This window comes from Rhinopithecus bieti, unplaced genomic scaffold, assembly GCF_001698545.2.
Source record: "Rhinopithecus bieti isolate Rb0 unplaced genomic scaffold, ASM169854v2 scaffold_33065, whole genome shotgun sequence".
Classification (NCBI taxonomy): domain Eukaryota; kingdom Metazoa; phylum Chordata; class Mammalia; order Primates; family Cercopithecidae; genus Rhinopithecus; species Rhinopithecus bieti.
The window spans coordinates 919625-935979 of NW_016814114.1; the positions used below are offsets into that span (position 1 = coordinate 919625).

At 52.3% G+C, this 16355-nt stretch overlaps 1 protein-coding gene across 8 annotated transcripts in view; it reads left to right on the forward strand.

Moving 5' to 3' along the window:
- ZNF574 (zinc finger protein 574) overlaps positions 1–9618 on the forward strand; it is an 11699-nt gene extending 2081 nt beyond the window's left edge. Inside the window, exons 1-2 of one of the 8 annotated variants that reach the window (XM_017849811.1) lie at positions 3828–3993; positions 6651–9618. In XM_017849811.1, the coding sequence (XP_017705300.1) occupies positions 6671–9361 (2691 nt within the window). In that variant the 5' untranslated portion in view covers positions 3828–3993; positions 6651–6670 and the 3' untranslated portion in view covers positions 9362–9618. The other 7 variants (XM_017849812.1, XM_017849816.1, XM_017849818.1 and 4 more) reach the window with 7 other exon arrangements.
- The last annotated feature ends 6737 nt before the right edge of the window (positions 9619–16355 follow it).

The window sequence follows — 16355 nt, forward strand, 5'->3', positions numbered from 1 at the left end:
TTTTTTTTTTTTTTTTTTGAGATGGAGTCTCGCTCTGTGGCGCGATCTCAGCTCACTGCAAGCTCCACCTCCCGGGTTCACGCCATTTTCCTGCCTCAGGCTCCTGAGTAGCTGGGACTATAGGTGCCCCCCACCACACCCGCTAATTTCTTTGTATTTTTAGTAGAGATGGGGTTTCACCATGTTATCCAGGATGGTTTTGATCTCCTGATTCGTGATCTGCCTGCCTCGGCCTCCCAAAGTGCTGGGATTACAGGTGTGAGCCACCATGCCCAGCCAGATTTTCTTTTCTTCTTCTTTTTTTTTTTTTTTTTTTTGAGATGGAGTTTTGCTCTTGTTGCCCAGGTTGGAGTGCAATGGCGCCATCTTGGCTCACTGCAACCTCCGCCTCCGGGGTTCAAGTGATTCTATTGCCTCAGCCTCCTGAGTAGCTGGGGTTATAGACATGCACCACCATGCCCGACTAATTCTGTATTTTTAGTACAAACAGAGTTTCTCTATGTTGGTCAGGCTGGTCTTGAACTCCTGACCTCGGGTGATCGGCCTGCCTGGGTCTCCCAAAGAGTTGGAATTACAGGCATGACCCACCACACCCAGCCTGATCCTCAGATTTTCAAGTGGGGAAAAGGAAGTTTCAGCAGGAGCAAGAATCTGCCCAAGGTCACACAGCCTGTCAAAAACTGAGCATGGCTTCCACTTCTCTGGCACCTACCCCAGGTGATTTTGCCCTAAGGGCAAATCCAGACTGCTTCAAAGCAGGCCAAGCCTAGCTTTAGCTCACTAATTTCCACCAGCTCTTTCCTTTACTTCTTGCATTCATCCCTTCAACATGGAACCACTTGAATTTCCCACCTGCCAGGCAGGTGAGCCTGAGGGCCAAGAATGGAGACCTTAAGGTCAACTCCTGGGTTGGAATCCTGACTCTTCCTAACTATGGGAACTACGACGAGTTACTTTTCTGGGCCTCGATGTTTTGTAAAGTCAGTATGACAGTTTCTCCCTTACATGATTGTTGAGAGGATTAAACTGAACAATGCTTGTAAACACTGAGCATAATACCTAACACGTCATAATACACTCAAGAGATGTTAGTTATTATCATTAGGCTCCCGGAGATACTAATAAAAATCACAACTGGCCAGACACAGTGGCTCACACGTGTAATCCCACTATTTTGGGAGGCCAAGGCAGGAGGATGGTCTGAGCCCAGGAGTTCTGAGACCAGCCTGGGCAACATGGTAAGACTCCATCTCTACAAAAACAACAACAACAACAAAGAAAAAATACAGGCACGGTGGCTCATGCCTGTAATCTCAGCACTTTGGGAGGTCAAGGTAGACAGATCAACTTGAGGCCAGGGGTTCAACACCAGCCTGGCCAACATGGCAAAAACCCATCCCTACCAAAAAATATGAAAAATTAGCCGGACATGGCAGCACATGCCTGTAATCTCAGCTACTCAGGAGGCTGAAAATTGCTTGAGCCTGGGAGGCAGAGGTTGCAGTCAGCTGAGATTACACCACTGCACTCCAGCCTGGGTGACAGAGCTACACTGTCTCAAAAAAAAAAAATTAGGAGCTGGGCACAGTGGCTCACATCTGTAATCCCAACACTTTGGGAGGCCGAGTTGGGGGTGGATCATCTGAGGTCAGGAGTTTGAGACCAGCCTGGCCAACATGGCAAAATCCCGTCCTTACTAAAAATACAAAAATTAGCCGGGAGTGGTGGTGTGTGCCTGTAGTCCCAGCTACTCGGGAGGCTTAGGCAGGAGAATCACTTGAACCCAGGAGGCGGAGGTTGCAGTAAGCTGAGATCATGCCACTGTACTCCAGCCTGGGCGATAAGCGACAGAATCCCTGTCCAGAAAACAACAAAGCAAAACAAAAAATTAAATTAAAAAAATAGGCCAGGTGCAGTGGCTCACGCCTACAATTCCAGCACTTTGGGAGGCCAAGGCGGGTGGATCACGAGGTCAGCAGATTGAGACCACCCTGGCCAACATGGTGAAACCCCATCTCTACTAAAAATACAAAAATTAGCTAGGCATGGTGGCAAGTGCCTGTAGTCACAGCTACTCAGGAGGCTGAGGCAGGAGAATCACTTGAACCCGGGAGGTGGAGGTTGCAGTGAGCCGAGATTACGCCATTGCACTCCAGCCTGGGTGACAGAGCAAGACTCCACTGTCTCAAAAATAAATAAAATAAAGAGTAACTCCTAGATGTGTTTTACTCTGTGCCTCACAACAACCATGAGATGGGTTGTGATTAGCCCCATTTCACAGATTAGAAACTTAGGCTCAGGATAGTTGACTTGCCCTAGAACCAGGATTCCAATCCGGGAATCTGTTTTAACTACACAGGCCTGCTGTTACGGAATTTAATCCATGAGAAGGTTAGGACATCTAATGACTAAATGACCATAGCAAAGCTGATGAATTGGTTCCAGGTCTCACCGTGAGACGTATCCCATAGTGGCTTTTGGCATCAGGTAGGTAAATAAATAACAGTTCTGAGAGTGAGTTTCCTCAACCGAGAAACTGAAACTCCTCTGTGCTTGGGTTCAGGGAGTAGGTCTGGAAACATTTCTTTTTTTCTTTTAGATGGAGCCTCACTCTGTCGCCCAGGCTGGAGTGCAGTGGCGCGATCTCGGCTCACTGCAACCTCGGCCTCCTGGGTGCAATCAAATCTTGTGCCTCAGTCTCCCGAGTTGCTGGGGCTACAGGCACGAGCCAGCACACCCAGCTAATTTTTTGTATTTTTAGCAAAGATGGTAGTTTCACTAGGTTGGTCAGGTGGGTCTCGAACGCCTGACTTCAAGTGATGAACCCTCCTCAGCCTCCCAAATTGGGATTACAGGCGTTAGCCACGGCGCCCTGCCTGGAAACGTTTCCAACAGTACTAGGGCAACTCCCTCCCAATGCCCTGAGGGGCGCAGGAACGAGGTGAGTAGAATGGCCAGAGCCCCTTGGACACATGGGGCCCCGCTCTCGAGGTGTAAGGGTCAGAGTCACCCCGGAAGGAGGTGGAGTGGAGTCCGCCCGCTAATGGCTCACTTCCTTCAGGCTCTCACCCCGATTGTCCTTCAGGTCCTCTACCCGCCACATTCCCTGTTTCTTCCAGTGAAATTGCCTGTCCTTGCTTCTTCTTTTTCTCCATATCCTCGCTTTCCTTGCTTCCCCTCTGACATTTCTCCTCTCTCCACTTCCCAAAAGTCCCCTCGGTCTTTACCCTGTTTCTTCCTGTCGTCTTCATTTCCCTCCTTTTAATAAAGTGAGTCTGGAGCGTTGGTTTCCCTTTTCTCCCTCCACGTGACTGGTGCTGAATGCAGTTTGCCCTCGCCCCATCACGCTAAGTGGTTTCACTTTCTCCCTCTGACCCTCGGGGAAACCACAAAGGCTCCTGTGCCTCCATTCCCTGGCTCCAGCCCTCGGAGTGCCGGGTGCCTCAATTTCCCAGGATCTTTTCCTCCCTCTCCCTGACCCCAAGGCTGATTCCCTCATGGCGTCCCCAAGATGGCGCCCGCGGCCGCGCTCCGCCGCCTGACTTTATCGCACCGCCCTCCGCTCAGAGTTGCCCACTGGAGCCGTCGGAGGCGGAGTCAAGGAGGAGGAGGAGCATCCTCTAGGGAGGATTAAAGGGGCGGGCACTATCCACCCGAGGGCTGACCGGTGAGGGAACGTCGCTAAAGGATTGGTTGGGCGCTGCGGGGAATCTCGATGCTCCTCACTATTGGCCCAAGCCTCAGAGACCTGAACGCCGATTGGCCGAACGGCAGGGCCCGAGCGGGCGATGATTGGTTGCGTCTGGCCGTCCGTGCGGCGGCCGAGGAGGAAGGTGGGAGGGGCGTTGCTGAGGGTAGCTGGGGGCGAGAGTGAGGCTACGGAGCAGGCGAGAGGCGACGGCGAGAGCTAGAGCGGGCGCAGCGTTAGGGTGGCCGTGCAAGGGGAGTCGTGGCCCGGGCCCGGGCCCGGGGCGTGCGAGACGGCTGAAGCAGGTGAGCGCGAGCGGGCGCGCAGAGGCTAGCCGGGCTGCCCTCCCTGCCGCTGCGGCCTCTTCTCGCCAGGCCGCCTGCGCACTGAGGGCCTGAGGGGGTGCGCGCCGGGCAGTTAGGGCGGAGCGGCACCAACGGTCGACCGGGCGCGCGGGCAGCCAGGCGGGGGCCGGGCCGGAGCGGCAGGTGGGGAAGGGGCCTGGAGTCGCGTGCGGGGCTGAGTGAGGAGGGGTGGGGCTTGGGCTGGGGCTTTGGCTGGGCACCTGGGCGGGAAGGGGAGGCCTCAGAGCTGTCCCAGAAGGGCTCCGCCGCTCCCCAGGGTTTGGGGTAAAGGACTTGGTGGTGTGGCAAGTCCAGGACGAAGGGGCTGGGCCGGTTAGAGGCACTTGGGTGCCCAGTGAGGGGCTTAGGGTGTGAGAAAGATAATTAAGTTAATGGAGGGGGAAAATATCTAGTTCTTCCTGGAAAGAATTGGGGCAGTGAGAGGGGTTTTGGTGTGAAAAGAAAGATATTAGGAAATCGATATCCCCAAGGGAGCGGTTTAGAGCTAAGGAGGGGTCCAGTTGTAACGGATGGGGTTAAAATAATGTGAAGAGGCCTTAAACCATGTGTCAAGAGGTTGGGTACCCTTGGAATACGTGGAGAGGGGTCTCTGTACAAAGAAGGGTTATGTGTATTTTAAAAGGATGTTTGGGTGTCCCTGGAATGAGCCGGGAAAGGTAGTCTTTTTTAAGTACAGGTAATTAGGCCAAGGTGAAGATGGGATTTGGTTATTGGAAGGGGAGGAAGTAGAGTGGGAGAGATCTGTGTGCTAAAGTGACGAGTGCCTGGGAATTCCTGGCATGAGACTGAGAGGTTGCTAAGACGTTGGGGGTCTGAGTATCCCCAAAGTAGTAGGCTAGTGAGAGGGGCTTGAGTGTGAGGAAGAGGGGTCTGTCTGCTGGAGTAGGGTGGTGATGGGGGTTCTGTATGAGAATAGGAGGTCCGGGTATCCCTAAAGGGGATTTGGGCAGCAGGAGGGGTGTGTGTAGAAGGAGCTTAAGCCGTTGTGAAAGACGGTCTGGATATCGCTGGAATGGGTTAAGAGTGTGTGTGGATCTTTACACAAAGGAGTTATGTTGCTACGAAGAGGAGGGTCTGAGCATCCCTAGAATGAGTTAGGGTGGGTTGGGTCTTCTCGCAAATTAAAAAAGATTGGGTTAATAATGTGAAGGAGGATCTGGATATTCCTGAGATGGATTTGCTGGGGCAGAGGGAGGTCTGTTTGCAAGAGAGGCATAGGTTGATATGAAGTGAGGGTATGGGCGTCCCTGAATGAGTGGCTGTGTATGAATAGGAAGGGTTTAAATCAATGGGAAGAGGGGACCTGGGTATCCCAGAGGTGATTAGAATTGTTTATTTGGTCTTGGTACAAAGAAGAGGTGATGAATGTAAAGAGTGGAAAGATACCCTGGAGACAGGAGTTAGGGTGGTGGAAGGGTCTAGGTCTGAAACAGGGAGGAGTAGGCCTTTGTGAAAATGGGTCTGGGTAAGGCCGGGCACGGTGGCTCAAGCCTGTAATCCCAGCACTTTGGGAGGCCGAGGCGGGCGGATCACGAGGTCAGGAGATCGAGACCATCCTGGCTAACATGGTGAAACCCTGTCTCTACTAAAAAATACAAAAAACTAGCCGGGCGAGGTGGCGGGCGCCTGTAGTCCCAGCTACTCGGGAGGCTGAGGCAGGAGAATGGCGTAAACCCGGGAGGCGGAGCTTGCGGTGAGCTGAGATCCGGCCACTGCACTCCAGCCCAGGCCACAGAGCGAGACTCCGTCACAAAAAAAAAAAAAAGAAAGAAAGAAAATGGGTCTGGGTATTCTGGATAGGGGGTTAGGGTTGGAGAGAGCCTTGATTTGTAGAAGAGTTTAAGTAATTAAACAGGGCTGGGTATCATGAAGTGGTTAAGGTGGGCAAAGTCTGGGTGTGGAGATGGGTTAGGCCAATGTGAGAAAATCTGATTGGGGGGAAGGGATATAGTTTGACGTGAGGAATCCAGGCACCCGAGGAAGAGTTGGTGGGTAGCAGGGGAGTTGCGTGTGAAGGGGAGGGGTGGCACCGTGTACAGTGCTGAAAGTGGAGTGGTGGGACATTGGGCAGTTTGAGTGGTCTGGGTGTAAAAAGAAGTCTGAGAACCTGGGAGAAGGAGCAGAGGTCATGGGAGGGGTGTGGCTGGGAGAAACAGGTGGGGAAGGCCTATATGGGGTTTCAGTTGGGTACCTTGGAGAGGAATGGGGTGACGTGAGTTGGTAAGAAAAGAAGTCAGTAGAAGGAGGTCTGAGTGGAGGTTCCCATGTGCTGGGCCTAACTGTGGGACCCACTGTGAGGTGTGGGAGATGAGGGGACTGAACAGGTTACAAGGATCTGGTGGGTGGAATTTGATGCAAGTTGATATAGAGGTGAGACTGGGTAAATTCCTGGGGAAGGGACTGCCTGGGAGATTTTGTGTTTGGTGTTTGTTATGTTGAGGGGAGGAAGGATTATTAGGAGGGAAGCAGAATTTTAAAAATCGAAGGAAGAACTTAGAGGGGGCGTAGATCTAAGGTATTGGGAGTGGAGAGTGATAAAGGGAAGAGCTGAGGAATCGGTGACCTAACTGGTTTTTCCCCACTGTCCCCTCTTCCAGCCCAGGGCCTTGCTGCCGCCATGACTGAGGAATCAGAGGAGACAGTCCTGTACATTGAGCACCGCTATGTCTGCTCTGAGTGCAACCAGCTCTATGGATCCCTGGAAGAGGTGCTCATGCACCAAAACTCCCACGTGCCCCAGCAGCACTTTGAGCTGGTGGGCGTGGCTGACCCTGGAGTCACTGTTGCCACAGACACAGCTTCAGGCACGGGCCTCTATCAGACCCTTGTGCAGGAGAGCCAGTACCAGTGCCTGGAGTGCGGTCAACTGCTAATGTCACCCAGCCAGCTCCTGGAGCACCAGGAGCTGCACCTGAAGATGATGACACCCCAGGAGGCAGTGCCAGCTGAGCCACCACCCAAGGCACCACCCCTGAGCTCCAGCACCATCCACTACGAGTGTGTGGATTGCAAGGCTCTCTTTGCCAGCCAGGAGCTCTGGCTGAACCACCGGCAGACACACCTCCGGGCTACACCCACCAAGGCTCCTGCCCCTGTTGTCCTGGGGTCCTCAGTTGTTCTAGGGCCTCCTGTGGGCCAGGCCCGAGTGGCTGTGGAGCACTCATATCGAAAGGCAGAAGAGGGTGGGGAAGGGGCTACTGTCCCATCTGCCGCTGCCACCACCACTGAGGTGGTGACCGAGGTGGAGCTGCTCCTCTACAAGTGCTCTGAGTGCTCCCAGCTCTTCCAGCTGCCAGCGGATTTCCTGGAGCACCAGGCCACTCACTTCCCTGCTCCTGTCCCCGAGTCTCAGGAGCCTGCCCTGCAGCAGGAGGTGCAGGCTTCGTCACCTGCAGAGGTGCCTGTGTCTCAGCCTGACGCCGCGCCAGCTTCTGACCACAGTTATGAGCTGCGCAATGGTGAAGCCATTGGGCGGGATCGCCGGGGGCGCAGGGCCCGGAGGAACAACAGTGGAGAAGCAGGCGGGGCAGCCACACAGGAGCTCTTCTGCTCAGCCTGTGACCAGCTCTTTCTCTCACCCCACCAGCTACAGCAGCACCTGCGGAGTCACCGGGAGGGCGTCTTTAAGTGCCCCCTGTGCAGTCGTGTCTTCCCCAGCCCTTCCAGTCTGGACCAGCACCTTGGAGACCACAGCAGCGAGTCACACTTCCTGTGTGTAGACTGTGGCCTGGCCTTTGGCACAGAGGCCCTCCTCCTGGCCCACCGGCGAGCCCACACCCCGAATCCTCTGCATTCATGTCCATGTGGAAAGACCTTTGTCAACCTTACGAAGTTCCTTTATCACCGGCGTACTCATGGGGTAGGGGGTGTCCCTCTGCCTACAACACCAGTCCCACCAGAGGAACCTGTCATTGGTTTCCCTGAGCCAGCCCCGGCAGAGACTGGAGAGCCAGAGGCCCCAGAGCCCCCTGTGTCTGAGGAGACTTCAGCAGGGCCCGCTGCCCCAGGCACCTACCGCTGCCTCCTGTGCAGCCGTGAATTTGGAAAGGCCTTGCAGCTGACCCGGCACCAACGTTTTGTGCACCGGCTGGAGCGGCGCCATAAATGCAGCATTTGTGGCAAGATGTTCAAGAAGAAGTCTCATGTGCGTAACCACCTGCGCACGCACACAGGGGAGCGGCCCTTCCCCTGCCCTGACTGCTCCAAGCCCTTCAACTCGCCTGCCAACCTGGCCCGCCACCGGCTCACACACACAGGAGAGCGGCCCTATCGGTGTGGGGACTGTGGCAAGGCTTTCACACAGAGCTCCACACTGAGGCAGCACCGCTTGGTGCATGCCCAGCACTTCCCCTACCGCTGCCAGGAATGTGGGGTGCGTTTTCACCGCCCTTACCGCCTGCTCATGCACCGCTACCATCACACAGGTGAATACCCCTACAAGTGTCGTGAGTGCCCCCGCTCCTTCTTGCTGCGCCGGCTGCTGGAGGTGCACCAGCTCGTGGTCCATGCCGGACGCCAGCCCCACCGCTGCCCATCCTGTGGGGCTGCCTTCCCCTCCTCACTGCGGCTCCGGGAGCACCGCTGTGCAGCCGCTGCTGCCCAGGCCCCACGGCGCTTTGAGTGTGGCACCTGTGGCAAGAAAGTGGGCTCAGCTGCTCGGCTGCAGGCACACGAGGCGGCCCATGCGGCTGCTGGGCCTGGAGAGGTCCTGGCTAAGGAGCCCCCTGCCCCTCGAGCCCCACGGGCCACTCGTGCACCAGTTGCCTCTCCAGCAGCCCTTGGAGGCACTGCTACAGCATCCCCTGCAGCCCCTGCCCGCCGCCGGGGTCTAGAGTGCAGCGAGTGCAAGAAGCTGTTCAGCACAGAGACGTCACTGCAGGTGCACCGGCGCATCCACACAGGTGAGCGGCCATACCCATGTCCAGACTGTGGCAAGGCGTTCCGTCAGAGTACCCACCTGAAAGACCACCGGCGCCTGCACACAGGTGAGCGGCCCTTTGCCTGTGAAGTGTGCGGCAAGGCCTTTGCCATCTCCATGCGCCTGGCAGAACATCGCCGCATCCACACAGGCGAACGACCCTACTCCTGCCCTGACTGTGGCAAGAGCTACCGCTCCTTCTCCAACCTCTGGAAGCACCGCAAGACCCATCAGCAGCAGCATCAGGCAGCTGTGCGGCAGCAGCTGGCAGAGGCGGAGGCTGCCGTTGGCCTGGCCGTGATGGAGACTGCTGTGGAGGCACTGCCCCTGGTGGAAGCCATTGAGATCTACCCTCTGGCTGAGGCCGAGGGGGTCCAGATCAGTGGCTGACTCTGCCCAGCTTCCTCTTCAGCACCTCCATGCCCTGTTGCTGAAGGCCCTCCAGCATCCCCTTAAGCATCTGTACATACTGTGTCCCTTCCTCTTCCCATCCCCACCAACTTGTAAGTTCTAAATTGGATTTATTCTCTCCTGAGGTGGGTGCTCTGGGGTCCTTGACACACAAAAAGGTGCCCCCCCCCACCTTCCACCTCTTAGCACTGGTGACCCCAAAAATGAAACCATCAATAAAGACTGAGTTGCCAGCAGTGTATAGAGTGGAATTTGGGAGTCACGGGTCTTACCTCTCATAGGTGCGTCACCAGCACCCAGAAGTGGGCCTGGCAGGTAGCAGGGATAGTACAAGCCCAGTAAACATTTGCTGGGCTGAAGAGAATGACCTGGTGTTCATGGGCATGGCTCTCAAGCAGGGCCTTCACTTTACTGCTAGATGGAGGTAGCATGGCTCTCTTGCCACTAGAGGTCCCTGGCTCTGTGGAAAAGCTGAAGGGTGCTTGTGCTGGTGGCAGGAACTTTCAGAGAAATCAGATTCTAACACCCCTGTCCCTGACTCCTGGCCTGATATGGGCCTTGTCTCCCAGGGCCATCTGATTTTCTCCTTGATCCCCAAGAGCAAATGCAGGTAGGCATGATCTCTGGGGCTGTGGAATTAAAGGAGATTCTGAATAATATGTGTCTGGACATAGGAAGCTTCATGAGGGGTGGTGACTTGAATCCCCCTGGAGTTGGACTTTGGCTCAGCCGACAGATTTTTATCGTGAGAGATGGATTGTTGGAATGGCTGGCCAATGTTTGAACATCTCGTTAGTCTCAAGTACTATATAACAATAATATTCACACTGATTAGGTGAGAACATTTTGCAGGGAAGGAATCTCCAGTCAAAAGCATTGAGATGACTTGCCCAAGGTCAGATTCAATCCAGGCAGGGCAGAGCTTGAATTTGAGCCTGATTTCATTTCATTTGGTTTAATCACCCATATGCTTTTCTCTCCATTCTGCTGCCTTCTGCATACTTCGGGGAGGGTGGTGGAGACAAGATAGGAGTATGTGACTGGGGGGATGCTAGGCTGCTGTGCTAGCCTTGCTTCTGAGACCCCCTCTCCCCAGAGATTATTCCAAATCCTTCTGTTGAACTTTTTCCTTTTATTTATTTATTTTTTTCGAGATGGAGTCTGCTCTGCTGCCCAGGCTGGAGTGCAATGGTGTGGTCTTGGCTCACTGCAACCTCCACCTCCCAGGTTCAAGTGTTTCTCCTGCCTCAGCCTCCCAAGTGGCTCGGGTTACAGGCACATGCCACCACACCTGGCTAATTTTTGTATTTTTAGTAGAGGTGGGGCTTCACCATATTGGTCAGACTGGTTTCTAACTCCCCACCTCAGGTGATCCACCTGCCTCAGCCTCCCAAAGTGCTGGGATTATAGGCATGAGCCACTGCGTCTGGCCTAAAACAAAACAAATTCTAATAATCTTGTAAAATAAATAACATTTGAAAAGTTAATGTATTAGGGTTCTGTTTATCCAAAAAAATACATAGTAGGTTATGTGTATGTGTATCCTACCTGTTATATGTATATAAATTATACGATAGGGCCGGGCGCGGTGGCTCAAGCCTGTCAATCCAGCGCTTGGGAGGCGCGAGATTGGAGGATCACCTAGGTCAGGAGATCCGGAGACCATCCTGGCTAAACACGGTGGAAAACCCCGTCTCACGAAAAAAATAGCAAAAAAACTAGCCGGAGCGAGGTGACTGGGGCCTATAGTCCCAAGCTACTCCGGGAGCTGAGGCAGGAGAATGGCGTAACCGGGAGAGAGCTTGCAGTGAGCGGAGATCCGGCGCACTACCACTGCCAGCCTGGCGGCGAGCAGATCGAGCTCTGTCTCAAAAAAAAAAATACAAAAACAACTAGCCGGCGAGTGGCGGCCCTATAGTCCCAGCCCTACTCCGGAGGCTGAGGCAGGGAGAATGGCTCGGAGCGCGTGAACCATGGGAGGCAGAGCTTGCAGTAGCGGAGATCCGGCACTACACTACAGCCTGGGGTGACAGAGCGAGGACTCTGTCTCAAAAAAAAAAAAAAAAAGAAAAAAACATTACCGGGCGACGGTGGCGGGGCGCCTGAGTCCCCAGCGCTATTTGGGAAGGCTGAGGCAGGAGGAATGCCGTGAAACCCGGGAGGCGGAGCTTGCAGGTGAGCCTGAGATCCGGCCATTGCACTCCAGCCTGGGCGACAGAGCAAGACTCCGCCTCAAAACAAAATAAATAAAATAAATAGATAAATTATACGATAGATACAGTAAACATTGATATATATATAAAGAGATTTTTATTGTTTCACTCTTTATAGACATACATAAACATACATTTTAATGTTCATATAGTTCCAAATCCTAGGATTTTTTAAAAATTAAGTTCTGGGATACATGTGCAGAACGTGCAGGTTTGTTACATAGGTATACACATGCCATGGTAGTTTGCTGCACCCATCAACCCGTCATCTACATTAGGTATTTCTCCTAATGTTATCCCTCCCTAGCCCCCTACCCTCTGACAGGCCCTAGTGTGTGATGCTCACCTCCCTGTGTCCATATGTTCTCATTGTTCAACTCCCACTTATGAGTGAGAACATGTGTTTGGTTTTCTGTTCCTGTGTTAGGTTTTATTTTTATCTTTTTATTAGAAATGGGATCTTGCTATGTTGGCCAGGCTGGTCTCAAACTCCTGGCCTCAAGGGATCATCCCATTTTGGCCTCCGAAAGTGCTGGGATTAGAGGCATGAGGCACAACACCTGGCCTGTTTTTTTCTATTTTTCAGTCTTGCTTTGTGACCCAGGCTAGAATGCAGTTGCATGATCACGGCTCACTGCAGCCTCAACTTCCTGAGCTCAAGTGATCCTTCTGCCTCAGCCTCCCAAGTAGCTGGAACTACATACAGGCGAGCACCACCACTTCTGCCTAATTTATTTTGTAGAGATGGGGTCTTGGGTTCTGTGTGGTTCTGACTGTGCCACCTTGAAGATGGGCCTGAAGTTAATGATCTTCCTCCATGTACTATTCTTATGCCTCATCACTGCTGACTTGTTTGGAGAGTTGAGGAGCTTTGCGTGTTTTCAGTCTTGCCAAAACACTGCAATGCTAACACTTCTTGTCTTACTACATATGAAACCTATCTTTCACTCATACTTTTCCTGTGCCTCGATTCCCACAGCCCTCACTATCGAATTTGCAGGATCCCAGCACCTGTGTGCCAAGCATACCTTAGAGGATGGAACAGTGTTGAGGAAACCCAACAGCCCCCTTTTTTTTTTCCCCGAGATAGAGTCTCACTCTGTCACCCAGGCTAGAGTGTAGTGGCATGATCTCGGCTCACTGCAACTTCTACCTCCCAACTTCAAGTGATTCTTGTGCCTCAGCTCCCCGAGTAGCTGGGATTACAGGCATGCACCACCACACCCGGCTAATTTTTGTATTTTTAGCAGAATGGGACTTCACCATGTTGGGCAGGCTAGTCTTGAACCCCTGGCCTCAAGTGATTCGCCAGCCTGGGCCTCCCAAAATCCTGGGAGTATAGGCATGAGCCACCTCGCCCAGCCTTACAGTGCATTTTCATTAATACCACTTCTACCTTTCAGTGGTGAGGTCTTAGGGATCAGTCCATGGCCTGATGGCCTGCAGAAGCTGTTGCTACTGCCGAATGACAAATGGGCACAATAATTTGAGTAAGAGTTAATGTTGCTCTAAAAAGGAAGGGGATTGGTGTGTACATTGTACCACCAGAGAACTTCAAAATCAACTCTGGTTGGTTGGTTTGAGACAGGGTCTCGCTCTCTCACCACCCAGGCTGGAGTGCAGTGGTACTATCATAGCTCACTGCAGCCTTGGCCTCCCGGGCTCAAGAGCTCCACCTCAGCCTCCCAAGTAGCTGGGACCACAGATGTACACCATTATGCCCAATTAATTTTGTTCAATTTTTTTTTTTTTTTTTTTTTTTGAGATGGAGTCTCGCTCTGTCATCCAGGCTGGAGTGCAGTGGCACAATCTCTGCTCACTGCAACCTCCACCTCCCAGGTTCAAGCGATTCTTCTGCCTCAGCCTCCCAAGTAGCTGAGACTACAGGCACGCACCACCACGCCTGGCTAATTTTTGTATTTTTAGTACAGACGGGGTTTTACCATATTGGCTAGGCTGGTCTCAAACTCCTGACCTAATGATCCACCCACCTCAGCTTCCCAAAGTGCTGGGATTCCAGGCATGAGCCACCATACCTGGCCCAATTTTGTTCAATTTTTGTAGAGATAGGGTCTCACTGTGTTGCCCAGGCTGGTGTTGAACTCCTGGGCTCAAGGGTTCTTCTTGCCTTGGCCTCCTCAATTCTAGGGTTATAGGCAGGAGCCACCGCACATGGTCTGGTTTTTTTTTTTTTTGAGATGGAGTCTCACTCTGTCGCCTGATCTGGAGTGCAATGACGCAATCTCAGCTCACTGCAACTTCCGCCTCCCAGATTCAAGCTATTCTCTAGCCTCAGCCTCCTGAGTAGCTAGGATTACAAGCATGCACCACCACGTCCGGCTAATTTTTGTATTTTTAGTAGAGACGGGGTGTCACCGTGTTGGCCAGGCTGATCTCGAATTCCTGACCTCAGGTGATCCGCCTGCCTCAGCCTCCCAAAGTGTTGGGATTACAGGCGTGAGCTACCGCGCCTGGCGTTTTGTTTTTTGCATTTTTTTTGGTGATGTGAAAAAATGACATGTAACTCTTCTGTTAATTTATTTGACTATTTGTGAGGTTGAAACTTTTTAATGTGTTAATTGAAACTCTGGTTTTGAAGAGTCTCTTTAGTCCTCTGGGGAAGCATCCAGGGATGGAAATGGGGAGTACTTGCTGGTTTCCTGGCTTTCTCATAGTTCTCATTTATTGAAGACAGTGTGCTGGAGCCCAGTCCTAAGCACTTTACTTAGACCATCATCCTACAACCTTGTGAGGTAGGTATTGTCCCTAATTTACAGTGAGGACACAGAAACTCACATATTGAAGGTCATAGAATGGCAGCATTGAGATTTGAATTCGGAAATAGGAATTCATCCTGAATTCAAAGACGGCTCTTTGGCAAGAACATCTGTGCAGGTTTTACTTCCAAACAAACATTCACTATTTTTAAACATTTTATTATTATTATTATTTTTTTAAACAAGGTCTCTCTCTGTTACCCAGACTGGAGTGCAGTGGCATGATCACGGTTCATTGCGGCCTCGACATCCTGGGCTCAAGCGATCCTCCCACCTCAGTCTCCCAAGTAGCTAGGACTAGACAACAGGCACACGCCAAGTGCCCATTTGAGTTTTCGGGGCTTTTTTAGAGAAGAGTTCTCACTCTGTTGCCCAGACTGTGAACATTCACTATTGGAACAGAAGTAAAGCCCTCCCCTCCCCAGCATACATATCTCCAACCCCACACCCTGATGTCTTCACCACTCTTCCCAGGACAGAGAGGAGACCAAGGGAGAGCAGGCATCATTTCTCTCTGTACAGTTTTTAATTTTTTATTTTTTGATGTTTGTTGTTCAGATGAATGACACACTCAAGTTACAAAAATGGGGCCTTAAAAGAAGCACATTGTACAATGAACAAGCAGATTGGAGTTAAGAACACTGAAACGCTAACCCGCTACCACGAGAAGAGACAGGGAGGGGGTACAGGAAGGGAAGGAAGGGGCTACCAACACAGGGGTCAGACGGAACTGAAAGGGAGGCTAACTTGGTGAGGATGGAGGAAAGACAGGTCTACTCTGGGGCTGATTTCTGGATGCCAGTTCTTGGGCACCCTTGCCTTGTACTTGCCACCCCCTCCAACTTCACCCACCCCCATTCCAACCTGGTCATTCTGGGCGGTGAGAGACACCCACACCAGAACGGGCTGCGCCAATCAGGTCTTTACGAGGTAGGGTGGTCACCTTGCCTAGTGCAGCCCTGGATTTGGAAGGTGATGGTGGCAGCAGTGGGACAAGAGGCCAGAAAGGAGCTGATCAAAGTTCAGGCCCCTGCTCTTCCCAAAGACTCCTCGCTCTTTCCCCACCCCACCACGATCCAAAGGCCCTCTATGAGTTGCCGAGAGAGGCCCCCAGTCACCCTGCAATTATATAAATAAATAAATACTGAGCCCCTGGGTTTGGGGACAGGTTGGGGAGGGGCAGCAAGGATAGAGGATAGGAGAGAGGAAGGGGAGGGAGGCAAAAGGGAGGGGTCACAGACATAGTAAATAGTCGTCTCCATCCCAGCAACACTTCTCTCTGGATTTTTCTCTCCTTTTCTTGTTTGTTTAACAAGGAGCTAACAATTCAAGGACAAATACTTAAAAATATACATTATTTTTTCTTTGTTTCCACCTTTGTCATCGTCGTCTTGCTTTGGAGACTGCTGAGGTCAAAGTTTAAACCGCATGAAGGACCTGCGGCTTGGAGTTTTTGTGTATTTTTTTTTTTATTTTTTTTTTAAAATTTTTTCACTTTTTTTTCCAACATATAAAAAGGTAGCGGAGTTGTCTGTGGGTTTTTTTTTAAATGGTTAAATCTTTGGTTTGTTTCTTTTTTCTCTTGGAGGCCTTTATCTCTCGCACTTGCCTTTCCCACTCAGAGACCAGTGGGGGCCCGCGTGTCTCAATCTTGCTGTCTGTCTCATTCTCTCTCTCACTCAGGTCCCCCTACCCTGGGCTAGAGGAAGAGAGAGGCACCCTGGTATTCGGGTGGGTTAGAAAAACTAGTCAGGTCAAGAGGTCACCCTGACTTGGCTAGTCCCTCGCCAAATCTCCCCAGGGCTTGGAGAGCCCATCATGGCCTTCTCCAGGGAGATGGGTAGAAAACTCATATCCTTCCCCTCCTCCTGATCTCAGCCCCAACTCCTACTGGGGCTTGGGTTCCCCATCCCTACCCACCCCAACACACACACACCCACCCCACCCCCCAGAAGAGAACAGAGAGAGGTGGTTTAGTTACTG